We start from the raw sequence: 14465 nt of genomic DNA on the forward strand, positions 1-14465 counted from the left end.
TGGGGAACAGAAGGCAAATAGAAAAACTTACAAGAAAAACCTGAGACATTATCTCGTCTCTGACAGCAGAGCAATGACCACGGTCCATCACCGATCATTTTGGCAAAAAAGTCATCTGCCAAGTGTCACAATGCAGGGAAACCATTGTTACTGCGCGAGACAAAACATTTTAAACCCAAGAACTCCCAATCTTGTCACCGGTTAAACTGTTATGCACCATCTCTAAGCGCCGTCTTCCCACTGACTTTCACTTCTTACCATCGCGTCAGAAAAATACTGATCTCAACTCTGAGACGGCTGCTTGAATTCGACTGCAGCCTGCATTTCCCAAAGATACTAAATTATTCATTGCATCATATGCGTGCCGCTCGCAGCATTTCCTGCTTCATATTGATGCTACTAGCTCTTCTCCGGCCCAGCCAGGGAGGAGGGTGGACTATGGGAAAGAACATTCCCTGTCCAGACAAGTAAATTCAGCAACGTGAAGATACAGCAGAATTCGTTTCAGCATCGATATTCCATCGATCTCACATTTCGCCTAGAAAGGGCATTTTTCCCCTTGAAGTGAGCCCTATTAAAATAGGCTTCGGGCCAAGATAAATTAGGATGGGCCCTCAAGAAAAACATGAACTGAGGATCGTGTATCCAAAAAGCAACGTTTGTTATGTATTTAGATTTAAGGAGAAGAAAAATGGTCATTGCCATCAGCTATGCTCCCCTTACAATAGTCGTGTATGCTGGTGGTTCACTTATTTCTTTTCTTTTTTAATATATTTTATTGATTTTTTACAGAGAGGAGGGGAGAGGGATAGAGTTAGAAACATCGATGAGAGAGAAACATCCATCAGCTGCCTCCTGCACACCCCCTACTGGGGACGTGCCCGCAACCAAGGTACATGCCCTTGACCGGAATCGAACCCGGGACCCTTCAGTCCACAGGCCGACGCTCTATCCACTGAGGCAAACCGGTTACGGCTCCCCCTGCCTTTTAACATTCTTTACCGTCACGTGTTTTGCGTGAGCAGGGAAATGCAGAAACTTGGGTGACATACGAGTAGCAGGAAGTGACAGGCTGTTGCGCCGTGACCAGCATCACTCTCTTCTATCGCTACCTATCATCACCACACTAGACCCTCAGCATTCATGTTTCAAACCACCAGAGGTTCCCACTGTTAGCAGTCAGTCCCCAGGCAATTCGTGGCGGGGAGAGGAGCCATCTCAGCGTCTTTTCCGAGGATTAAGTGAGGCAGCGTTGGCTCAAAGCTGGCTCTCATCCCATCTGCGCTCGGGAAAGCTGGCCTGCTCCGTGCACAAAAGCAGCATCCAAATGAGCAACGTCCGCACTTCTGACTGCGGGTATGACCTTCATGGTTGCAAAGTCCTACGAGATGCACTTTTGAGAGGGAACGGAAGGAAAAGTGTTGGTGTTGGTTCTAAGCAGCGGTTCTCAACCTGTGGGTCGCGACCCCTTTGGGGGTCGAATGACCCTTTCACAGGGGTCGCCTAAGACCATCGGAACACACATCTCTAATTACATATTGTTTTTGTGATTCATCACTATGCTTTAATGATGTTCAATTTGTAACAATGAAATTGGGGGTCACCACAACATGAGGCACTGTATCAAAAGGTCGCGGCATTAGGAAGGTTGAGAACCACTGTTCTAAGGTGTCTAGAGTCGCCTGGAGGGAGACACTGCAGTGGTATGGCTGCCTCCATTTAAAAAAAAAAAGTCAGGGACTATCGGCATGGAAACTGGCACAGTCACTGAGAAAAAACAGTACTGAGGATCCTCAAAAATATGAAGAGAAAACGACCCTATGATCTAGCCGTCTTACTTCCGGCTGTATGTCCACAGGAAAGAAAAACAGAATCTCAGCGATATCCGCGCTCCCGTCTTATTCACAATAGTCAGGTATGGAAACACCCTAAGTGTCCATCAACAGATGGATAAAGAAGATATACATACCAGACACACACATGTGTGTGTGTGTGAATATATATATATACACGTATATATATACAAGGACTGAGAATATATATGTACATATATACATATACATATACATATACATATACATATACATACAAGGACTGAGAATATATAGTGTGCCCCCCCAAAAAGGTGTGAACACATTTTGAATCATTATAAAGGCCGTGTTTATTAAAATGCATTTCATTTTTAAAATGGGGCTATCTGGCCTGCCTGGTGTGGCTCAGAGGTTGAGTGTCAACCCATTCACCAGGAGGTCAGGGTTTGATTCCTGGTCAGGGTACATGCCCAGGTTGTGGGCTCGATCCCCAGTGGGGGACATGCCATCCCCAGGAGGCAGCTAATCAATGATTCTCTCTCATCATTGATGTTTCTATCTCTCTCTCCCTCTCTGAAATCAGTAATTTTTTTTAAAAAAAATTGAGTTATCAGCTGTTAAAGTGTGTAAGCATTTTTGGGGGGATAGCATGTATACTGTACTACGTATAAATATACCATATATATTATATATCTCTTTATATTTACATAAATATATGTGTGTGTGTGTATATATGGGCATATATATATATATATATATATATACACACACACACACACATATATATATTTATGTATGTATGTATATCCTCAGTCCTTATATAAACTCTCTGGCAGAGAGAGAAAGTAAATGAGTGGTGGCCAGGAGCTGAGAAGTATGGAGGAATTGGAAGAGGGTAAGGGTGTGGGGTTGTGATAATGGCTTAAGGGCACAGGCATGATGAAAACGTTCATAAAGTGATGGCAGCTAACCGCGCACCCCTGTGAGATACTGAAAACCACTGAATTGTACCCGGAATGGGTGAACTGCATGGCACGTGAAGAAAAGCTCAATAAAAAAAAAAAAGTGTTGTGTTCTTCCTCTGAGAAGTGATTATTACAACACCAAGTTGAAAAGTATCTCCATGCCCTTCCCTGTCCCATTCCAGAGAATCTTAAAAGGCACGGCCTCTGGCGGTGGGACTTTAGGCGGTTTTACTTTTCCTTTCTGCCTTTCTGCACTGCTTCCATTTTTAGAATAAGCACCACCAGGAAAACCAAGCTTCCTTTCCCTCGGAGAAGAATACGCTGCGCTGGGAACCGGAGTTCGGGTCAGGCGGAGCTCTGACGGGCTCCAGTTTCCGAGGAGAGAACTGAATGTGAACAGCGAAGGAAGCGACTCCGCTGATCACACCAACGTGACCGTGACCGAGCGCCCTTGAGGACGGCAGAGCCGGGACCTGGTGCCCTTCCAAAGGCCGGAGCGGGGCTGGGAAGGCGCGCGTTTCAGCAGGAATGAGCACCAGAGGCGCTGCGGAGGCCAGGGCTCTGAATGCGGGGCCATTCAGGACGGTTCAGGGAAAACCAGCGCTGTCCCGGTTAAACCAGGACAGCGGCCGCCTCTCCATGGGAACCTGGCGCCTGGCCCTTCTCCCTCTCACTGCACGGGAGCTCATGCACTTCATCGGCCAAACCCAGAAGCAGCTGCTGTCTGAAACGACGATGCCCAATTTTACTTTCTGAAATTAAAAATATATAACATTTTATAATAAAATAGTTTTTTTAAAGAAATTAATTCTTCTGCCCTTGCTCAGTGGATAGAACGTAGGCCTGCGGACTGAAGGAAGACAACGATGCCCAAATTTACTTTGTGAAATTTCTTCTGCCCTTGCTCAGTGGATAGAACATAGGCCTGGGGACTGAAGGGTCCCGGGTTCGATTCCGGTCAAGGGCACATGCCCAGGTTGTGGACTTGATCCCCAGTAGGGGGTGTGCAGGAGGCAGCCGGTCAATGATTCTCTCTCATCATTGATGTTTCTATCTCTCTCTCTCCCTTCCTCTCTGAAATCAATATTTATTTATATTTTTTAAAAAGGGTATCTGAAATTTTGACTGTCTAACATCCAGCAAATGCTTCTCTAATTTATGAACAACAAATATGATTAAGTTTCAGGGATACAAGTAGTTATACACAAATTATTATTCTCATGCAGAAAACCATGGAAGTAATCGTGGGTGACATCCTCAGATCAACGCAGCATCCTTAGGTCAATTGCAAGCTTGCTGTGATATAAGCCTGAAGAGAACTGAAGTCACCAGGCAAGACTATCAGATAATCCTATATAATAAAAGCCTAATATGCTAAGTGTCTGGTCGTCCAGTTGGCCATTCAACCAATCAAAGTGTAATATGCTAATGATATGCTAAGGCCGCTCAACTGCTTGCTACGACGTGCACTGACCACCAAGGGGCAGATGCTCTGACTGGTGGGTTAGCTTGCTGCTGGGGTCCAGCCAATAGGGACTGAGCGAGACAGGCCGGACACACCCTGGAGCCCTCCCGAGGTCCCTCCCCACCAGACAGCAGATGCAGCGAGCTGAGCAGTAAGGAGCAGTGATCAGGTGGGCAATAAGGAGTGAGGAGTCCGGAACTGTGAGAGGGTGCAGGCCGGGCTGAGGGATGCCCCCCCCCCCCCGCTCCAGTGCAAAAATTTCGTGCATCGGGCTTCTAGTACATTATAAGATGCTCAACTACCAGAGAAGCAGAGAAACAAGAATGAGAGTCAGAAACCCTTTTATTCTATTCTCTTAACTAACCCCCCTGGACTCAATAGGAAGAGTGAGCCTGTCCAAAAAAACTATACTTATCATTCAGAGCTGTTCTTTCACAAATAATCAAGGATATCTAAATACTCGTGTTCATGTCAGGTACAGGGACTACTTCAACTTTCTTATCAGTATCTTGGCATAATCACAAGATCCAAAATTCCCTAAAATGTCAACACAGTTAATTAGAACTTCTGAATGACTTTCGCTGAGTTTCTCTCTACCAAGAGCTTGTAAGTTTTAGTCCCAAACACAGAAGCTTAATATTTGCGTTAGTAAGTACAACCCTATCCCTGGAATTTATAAATGAGGAAGGCTCTGGAAGAGGCAAGTCTGAGAGTGAAGCACCCACACAAAAAACTGTCCCACAACCCCAAAGATCTGTTTCAAAAATATTACTTTCCCAGTACGATTTGTTGATTTAGGAAAGCTCAAAGTGAAAGACACGACCCAAGGTTATCTTTGGGATCTTTCTGGGATCCAATGTCACATGATTTTATTATTAGATTAGAGGCCCGGTGCACGAAATTCCTGCACTCAGTGGGGGAGGGTTCCCTGAGCCTGGCCTGCGCCCTCTCACAGTCCGGGAGCCCCGAGAATGGATCGCCCCAAAGAAGTAGACCCTGCCCACCTGGCCAGGGCTCCACGATCGATCGCACCCTGCGGAGGGAGGCCCCGCCCACCTGCCACAGCCCGTCGGTTGGTGGCCTGGGCCTCCCTCTGCAGGGCGATCATGGGGTGATGGCCGGGCCCCCGACCAATCACAGCGCACCTGCCTTAGCTGGCCTGGCGCCAGTGCGTGTCATAGAGTCATTCTGCTGTTCACTCATTCGGTCGATTTGCATATTATGCTTATATTATTATAGATATGGTTTCTGTATAAAAAGTATTAATGAAGTACCCAAATGTGCTATGTCTAGAATCAAATCTGTCATGTCTTCCCAGGAGTCCCCTCCTCTTCCTCTCCATCTCTGGCCAGCAGACGCATTTCTCCCCTTCCTGGCCTGTCCATTCCATCTCACTGAAATATGGAGAGAGGATGAATGGTAAAACCAGATCTGGGCACAAATGCCAGTTATGCCCCTGTCTAGCGGTGGGCCTTGGGGCAAGCCTGGTCCTTCCGTAAGCCCTGAATCACATCTCTAAGACAAAGACAACACCACCAACCTTGTATTAAAGATATCAGTCATCTAGGTGCCCAATCAGGATCTGGCACACACACGGCGGGGACCCGGAAACAGGTCATTCCTGCCTCACAGCTGCTTTCATGACTAAAGGTGAACACAGGTCGAAGGCCCAGAACTATGGCTGGGCAGGCAGAGCAGGCACTAAATCAAAGGCTGTCATGCCCTCTTCTCTCGGTTCCTCTCCTCTCCGACGGCCTCACTTCAGGCCTCATCTTTCTCACCGAGATCACCACCCCGGCGTCCTAATCTGGTCTCCGTGCTTGTAACCACATACCAGCCCGTTACATCTGGTCTGAAGCACCAGCCGGATGAATCACATCACATGACTGTCCCACCGACCACGTAACATGCGCGCTCCTCAGCAAGAACACAAGGTCCTTCCCAAACTTTCCAGCCTTGCCTCTTAGGGTCCCCCCCCCTCCCCCCGCCCATCCATATTCTCATGCCCACGCCCTACACAGTCCATCTGCTGCTTCCCAGCTGCTCCTTGCTCTCAGGCCGCCAAGCCTACCCAGAATGTTCTGGGGGCCTACTCATTCTTCAAGACGCAGCTCAAGCGTCATCTCCCCTTCAGAGATCTCCTTAACCCTCTCACTTTCTTCGGTTCCAAAGGCCTCACTGCCCCCTTCCCAGCACCTCACAAAACATATTCTAATGTTGCTCCCGCCCAACTGTGAAATCCTGGAAGGGAGGGAATAGGCCGTAGCATGTCAGTATGACTCCCAGTGCCACAGGCATGGTATCTATGTTCAAAACACGTGTGATGGTTTTTGTGATATAACCTTCATACGGCTCTCATGACGCATGGCACTCTGGAAAACAGAAGTGTCACTGCCAACATAGTGGAATCTCCGTATTTATGTGTATTTATAAAACCTAAAGAAAATTTCGAACACGCGGATATCTGTGAGTATGTTCTCATTTTCGGTAGATTTGTGGGGTTTAAATTCTAGCAGAAGCAGTGTTACCACGGGCAAAATATTAAGATGTCCTTCTTACAAAGGTATGCTTAAGCTTAGTTGAGTAGAACACAGCAGAATAATCGTACTGGCTAGGCGTGATTTTTCTTTTAAAAAATGAATTAAAAAAAAATCATTTCCTGTTTTCAAATGACTTCCACCTTTTCCAAAATGGAACATTGTACAAACTGACCTCTACCAATCATCGCAAGGACTGACTTTATATTCTATATAACCCATAACTGTTAGCTGTGAAATTACTATACATGTACTTGCTAAATAATATAGAAATCCCAAATATCAGTCTGAATACAGCGTTTTGAACGCACTTGTTTAAAAATCTAGCCCATCTCCCCATTAGGCAAGGGAAACAGATAAACTGTAGCATTTGGTATAAAAGAAAGAACACGACTTCAACTATTTAAAAAAAAAAAAAAGGGTACAACATGTGATTTTTGTTTCTTAAATCCCAAATATAACTCACTGTATTGAGTACCTCCTGTACTTTCCCGTATATTAAATAACTGCACACCAAGTTAAAAAAACAAAAGTCAAGGAAAACATGCCTGCCACCCACCCTTTTCCTGAGAAACAGACATAGTAAACACGTATAGAACACCTTGCAAAGGTCAGCGTGACGAGCCCCAAAGGAAGCTACTTTTTTAAATTAATTTAAAGAATGTGTTTGCGGATTTAGAGGATTTAGGGAGCAAGGGAGCGAGGAAGAGAGAATTGCGTAATTATTGGTTTTGGTAAAAAAAGATAGGTTAGTGGCGTTCAAATCCTGCTCTGGGGACCACACATGTGCCTCAGCAGCCATGGACTCCCAACCCCCCACATTAACTAGAGAAGCTCCCCCTTTTTGTTTTTGTCTGTTTATGCACCAAACTTCTGAAAACATTATTTGAACAAAAGTGTCCGTGACTTTAAAAAAAGTCTGAACATCACTAAGAAAGACTAACCAACATTCAGTGGGTGATATGGACATTAACACCCAATAAAACAATAAACAGAAGCATTCATTATGGGAAAAAAAATGGTTTTAGAAAGTGGTAAAACATTAAGAAGCAGGAAAGACTAATATCTGTACCTCCTGTACTTTCCCATATATTAAATAATTGTAGTCGCTTTATCGTGATGCATAAATGTTTCTTTTGCTTCTGATCATGGACTTACTGGGTCTAGTATTTGTTTAGGGAGTAGGCACGGAGGTTAACCTTTTTCAACTTGGTTTTGGCAGAAAGACAATGGGTGGCTTTAGCAAGGAACTGGCTGTGAACCCAAAGTAAGCAGCTGTGGAAGGGAAAGATGGTCAAGATGAGAGGCGACAGGACTGGTATGTTTGTTTAGGTGGATGGGAGGGGCCTGCAAAATAAACCTGGGGTAGGGAACAGACCTATCCTACTTTTCCGGAGATTTACAGAAAAAAGTTAAGGCCTTTCCCACGGACATTTCTGATTCTTCGCATCTATCTCCTCCCATGCCTCCACTTCCAAACCAACTAATGGCATCAAAAATCAGAAATTAGCCCTAGCTGGTTTGGCTCAGTGGACAGAGGGTCAGCCTGCAGACTGAAGGGTCCCGGGTTCGATTCCGGTCAAGGGCCCATGCCAGGGCTGTGGGCTCGATCCCCTGTAGGGGGCTTGGAAGAGGCAGCCGATCAATGATTCTCTCTCATCATTGATGTTTCTCTCTCTCTCCCTCTCCCTTCTTCACTGAAATCAATACAAGTATTTTTTTTAAAAATCAGAAATTAGTGTTTAACTACAGTAATTTATGAAACGTCATTTCCTAAAGAGATCAGAGTATGAAAAACACCCACTATATGCTTTGTTTTCTCTGATGAAAAAGATATGAATCCAAAAGCCTCTTTGCCAATGACTTGTGCCATGATTCAAGGAGATGACAGGATGGACCAGCTTCTTCTACCTTTTCCTCTCTCTTTCCTCAGCCCACAGTATGACAGGTTGAGGTGGTGACAGAGCAGAGAACAGCGGCTCAAAATAATCTAAGAAGAGCCTAGTACATTTTTTGCCTTTTCAAAATGCGTGTGTAGCCAGTAACATGACGGGTGATTTTCCCATTTGCCAAACGCTCTATAATGCGGAAATTACAGAGAATGTAATTGAGTCTCTCCCCGTGAAGACTCACTAATTTCAAAATATCAAGAGCAGAAGAAAAAAAACATTAATTAGCGCTTGCATTTTGAAAGCAAACTGTATTACTACATACTGATAAAAACAATTCTTCCCATTTGGTTCAAAAAAAAAAAAAATCCAAACCTGATGACTGAACAACAATTTTAACTACTTTAAATTAGTAACATTTAGCTCCTAAGAGTAGTAAATACTCTTTTGAAGGTTCAGAAATTAAAATGCTAGTTTTGTTCCAAACATGGGGAAGCCAATATGATTGTCATACATATACTGCCTAAACTTTGATCCTTTAATTATTTTACTATGCAGTTAAGATATTAAGAACCACAATCCTAGTTTCTTTCCTTTGATAAAACTATGGCGACAGAAAAGCAATTCTACAACAGAAGGCTGATACAATATTGATGCCTGCAAGGTAAGTACAGTGACTTCCGATCATCTACACGCAAGACTGCATCCATGCAGACTTTTCTATGCTATTTTCTGGACTTATAGACAAACCAGGAGAAGTTCCAGTCATTTATTTTCTCAAAATAGATAATATATGAGAGCTGTGTACAAATTATTTATAGAGATACTAATTCCCTCAAAGGAGATCTAAAATAAATCATCTATAGGCATTAATACGTGACTTCCAGCAAGATTCCAAAAATGTCTTCTTGCACCGAAATTCACATTGGAAAGAAACTAACAAGTGGGCTAGAAGTTTCGATCCTTTTTACAATGAGGGAAGGAATAAGTCAAATTTAATGTGTCTGTATTAGGTTTCAAAATTCTCTACCTTCAACAAAATATCACATCTTAATCTGACTATCGAAGTCATTCCTTTAAAATACATAAATTTGGTTCACAGAGTATTTATGTCATATGAGTCACTATGAAATACACAGTGCAGGCAAGAGTAATCACATTCGTATTGTTTTATGTATAGCACTTGTTTGCTGATCATAAAAGCTATCTCCCCCAAGAGAACAAATACACCGGTGAATTTCGTTTTCTGTTCTTTAAACAAAAATATAGCTCATCTCTGACACATATACAGTATTAAATCCTAGAGTTGTTTTGTGTGTGTGTGTGTGTGTGTGTGTTTAAGTTAATTATTTCTACATAGCTATCTAACCACCATGCAGTCAGAGGAGATGCAGTTCACAGCTAACACCACCTGAGGGCACTCCTAAAACTGTGAAACAACTTTTAGAATCAAACGTTTACTGACTAGGATGCAGGAGACCTAGTCCTACTTGAGGTTCAAGGCCTCAGGAGTGGCTTAAAAAACATGCTTCAGAAACCACGTGTGTCTTCCTAAAATCTGAGATGAAGATTGTGATCTACTGCATATTCTCTGGGCCTCCTGTCCTTGCAAGGAAAGCTGAGGTTCTACAGCAGGAGGAACAGAACTAGGTATTCCAATGAAAACATTTAAAAATGACTAATGAACCCATCTCATAGGACTATCCTTCCAGAACCCATATTCACATCAGCCAATAAAAAGTTCACATTTCTGCAAAGAGTTAACAGAAATTCAAGAATAACTTCACATACAGAGATGATTTAAAAGCTGGTCAGAAAAGGTCTGTTTAAACTGATAGGCGGCACTTCAGTTCAAGAAAACAAGCCAACCGCAGGCTCCAAAAAGTTCACATTTCTGCAAAGAATAACAGAAATTCAAGAATAACTTCCCATACATTGATGATTTAAAAGTTGGTCAGAAAAGGTCTGTTTAAACTGATAGCACTTCAGTTCAAGAAAACAAGCCAACCGCAGGCTCCTTACCTGTTTCCTGTGAATTCAACACTTCTAAGGCATGCATCATGGCACTTGCAAAGACATTGGCATCCTCTTTGCTGCCAAAGTTGAGACCATACACCTGTCTAGCGTCTCGCCATTGGTGGAAGGTCTGTGTAGCTTGATTGTACTTCAACCCTTTGGGAATGGCACAATTTATCACCACCTAAAAGACAGTAATTCTTTATAAAGTCAAGCAAATAAATGGCAAAATCGACAAAGTCAACAAATCCTGATTGAAAAGGTATCACTTCATTCATCCTTAGCCCTCCCGCCACCACCACTGCACTCGCCAGCCATGAGGCAGGCTTCTGGCTGAGTGGAGCTCCCCCTGTGGGAGCACACTGACCACCAGGGGGCAGCTCCTGCGTTGAGCGTCTGCCCCCTGGTGGTCAGGGCGCATCATAGCGACCAGTCGTTCTGCCATTCGGTCGATTTGCATACTAGCCTTTTATTATATAGGATTTTCATTCTCCATATATTTTAAACCCCATAAAGCACTATTTTTAGTTTTATACAGTCAATGATCGACTAAGATCAACACTTAATGCTTTTTAGTCCTCTGCCCTCTTCAAGCTTCCATTGGGACCATTTTTGATCTTGAAGAATTTCTTCCCATGTAGATCTGGCAAGGAAGTCTCTCCATTTTTGTCTGCCAGAAAATATCTTTATTTCACCTTCATTTTTTGAAGAATATTTGTATTAGGTACAGAATGTTACGTGGTCACTCACTTCCCTACAGTCATTTGAAGTTCACGGCCTCCCAGCTCTTGATTCTATTGAGAAGTCAGCTGACAGCTTATTGTTGCTACTTTAACGGTATCTGATTTTCAAGGACTGCTCAAGGGTTTCACCTTGTATTTAGTTTACAGTGATTTCAACACAATGGGTTTCTATAGGGTTTTCTTGGTGCTGATTTCATCCCTTTTGAAAATTCTTGTTTACTCTCTCTTCAGTTATTGTTCTGTCCTGTGATTACACACACTCTGCACTTTTCTCACTGTATTCCCTTACGTCTCCCTAAGCGCTTTGTGTATTACCTATTTTTCTCTGATTATCTTAGCTTCAGTCTGAATTTTTTTTTTCTTACCTGTATTTCAGTTTACTAATTCTTTTTAGCTATTTCTAATTGGTTGTAAAAACAAAACAAAACAAAATCATCTCTGAGTTGTTAACAGCAGTTATTTTATGTTTCGATTCTTTTTTAAAAAAATCTTTATATTGTTGAAAGTATTACATGTCCCCTTTGTTCCCCCTGGACCCCTTCTAACCCACCCCTGCACTCCTCCCTGTTCCCCCCGGTCCCCCTCATCCCAGGCCTTAAATTTCCATTTTGTTCTTTTTTCAAGTATCCAGTTCTCTGCTGAAATTCTCAATCTGTCTTATATTTCCTTGAATGTATTAAGCATAGTTATTTTAAAGTCACTTCCTGATAGTTCCATTAACTGGATTCCCAGGGGTCTGTCCTATTGCTGTTTCTTTCCCGTCTCCTCGTATGCCTGGGTATTCTGATTGAGTGCCAGACGTTGCATATGGACAATTTTAAGGAAATGTTGATGCCTACGATGATGTTATATATTTTTTCCCCCAGGGAAAATGTACATTGGCTTCTGGCAAACAGCTAGGGAAACTAACAGTCTTAAATCACCTTCAAGTAATTCAAATGATTGAGGCTGAGCTATGAGGGCCAGTCTAATTCTGAGTCAAACTTTTTCTTCCCAACATATGGGAGGGACTTCTGGGTCCCAAACCATGGCCTGCGAGACTACCCACACACCCTCCCTCATTCGCAGGGCCTGACTTCCCATGTTTGCTCTACCGGCCCCAGGACTCGGCCCCAAATCTGCTTAGTTCCTCAGTTTCCTCTTTCAAAATTGACACAGGCCTCTGGTGAACAGGTCCAAAGCTGGGTTCACGTCTATGCTTCTTTCTTTTAGATCATAACTTACTATGTGTCTTCCCCCATTCTTTACTGCATCTTTCTTTCAAGGTTGGGAACCTTATCATGCTTGTGAAACCTAATCACAGTGCCTAGAACATAACAACCACTGAATAAATGTAGAAAAATGGAATATTTTAATATATCTATATATATAAAAGCCTAAGCAACCGAACGACCAAACAACCGGTTGACCAGTCGCTAGGACGCGGACTGACCACTAGGGGGCAGACGCTCGCTCAACACAGGAGCTGCCCCTGGTGGTCAGTGCGTTCCCATAGCCAACCTCCCGTGGTCCCTCCCTCTGCAGCCTCAATTGCCCCATCACCGGCCAGGGCAAGGGACACCTCCCATGCACAAATTCCTGCACCGGGCCTCTAGTGTGTATATAATTTGTACACGCTCCATTCTACAAATAAATAAAGAGTGATTTCTTTTTAAATGGATCTTACTACAGGAAGTTAAGGTATTGTTTAATAAATTATAATAACATGTTTCCACTTTAAGAAAGGCTGATAACCATTGAAAAATGTAACAAAGGTACCCTGGAATGAGAGAAAACCAATTTTTATTAGATATATTCATAGGTACACATTATTATGTTACTTTAAATATTTTTATAAAGTTTTATTTTCTTTTATATACTGATCTTGTATTTTAATAAAAGGGGCAACCTTGCTGAACAGTCTTATTAGCTGTAATATTTTATCTCTGTAGATACTCGGGATTTTTTATGTAGAGAATTATATCATCAGTGAATAAAATCAGCTCTACTACTTCCTTTACACTCCTTCTAGCTTCTATTTCTTCATCTTTATATCACCAGGTTACTTCCTTTGCAATGCTAAATGAACGAAAGCGATGAAAGTTGAAATCCTCGCCCTGACTGGTTTGGCTCAGTGGATGGAGCGTCGGCCTGCGGACTGGGGGGTCCCGGGTTCGATTCCGGTCAGGGGCATGCAGTCTTATTAGCTGTAATATTTTATCTCTGTAGATACTCGGGATTTTTTATGTAGAGAATTATATCATCAGTGAATAAAATCAGCTCTACTACTTCCTTTACACTCCTTCTAGCTTCGATTTCTTCACCTTTATATCACCAGGTTACCTCCTCTGCAATGCTAAATGAATGAAAGCGATGAAAGTTGAAATCCTCAACTTATTCCTGAGTTTAGTGGAAATCCTAAAACTGTACTGTCCTGTGAGATGTTTGCTGTATGTTTACGTTAGTCATCCTCATCAGCTTAAGAAAATTCATTTTTATGCCAAACGTGCTGAGAATTATTACCTTCGGGTTTTAATTTTATCACATGTTTTTCCTGAATCTCGTTTCTAATAGGTGTTCTCCCGGTATGTTACATTATTATTATCGAATGTTAAACTATCCTTACATTACTGCTGAATTTGGTCTGCTAATATCTTACTGAGGACTTTTTATAACATTTTAGGTAAATTATTAACTACTGATATATTTTATGATTGCAGATCTATTAAATTTTTCTACTTTTCTGCCAGTTTTGGTCAGTAATATTTTTCTACAAAATGGCCCACTTACTGGCATAAAGCTGTTCAAAATAACTTACAGTAACTTATTTTTGTAGTATATCCATAGCTACATCTCTTTTCCAATCCGAATATAACTTTTTTTTTTCTGCTAGATTCTGCCAATTTTTCTGTTCAGTAGGGCAGCTTTTGTGTTAACAAGTTCTATTTATTTTTAGTATTTCCTTCTGCTTCCTTCTTAAGCTCATTATATGTCATTAAGAGTTGCCCATCTAAGGACAGCTTAGATGTCCCACAGGTTTCTATATATAATCTCTTGTCA

General features: G+C 42.6%; 1 protein-coding gene across 2 annotated transcripts in view; it reads right to left on the reverse strand.

Moving 5' to 3' along the window:
- ENAH (enabled homolog (Drosophila)) overlaps positions 1-14465 on the reverse strand; it is a 58891-nt gene that overhangs the window by 43069 nt on the left and 1357 nt on the right. For both annotated transcript variants that reach the window (XM_014539962.1, XM_014539961.1), the window contains exon 2: positions 10690-10867. In XM_014539962.1, the coding sequence (XP_014395448.1) occupies positions 10690-10867 (178 nt within the window). The remainder of the gene's footprint in view (positions 1-10689; positions 10868-14465) is intronic.

This window comes from Myotis brandtii, unplaced genomic scaffold (genome assembly GCF_000412655.1).
Source record: "Myotis brandtii unplaced genomic scaffold, ASM41265v1 scaffold231, whole genome shotgun sequence".
NCBI lineage: Eukaryota > Metazoa > Chordata > Mammalia > Chiroptera > Vespertilionidae > Myotis > Myotis brandtii.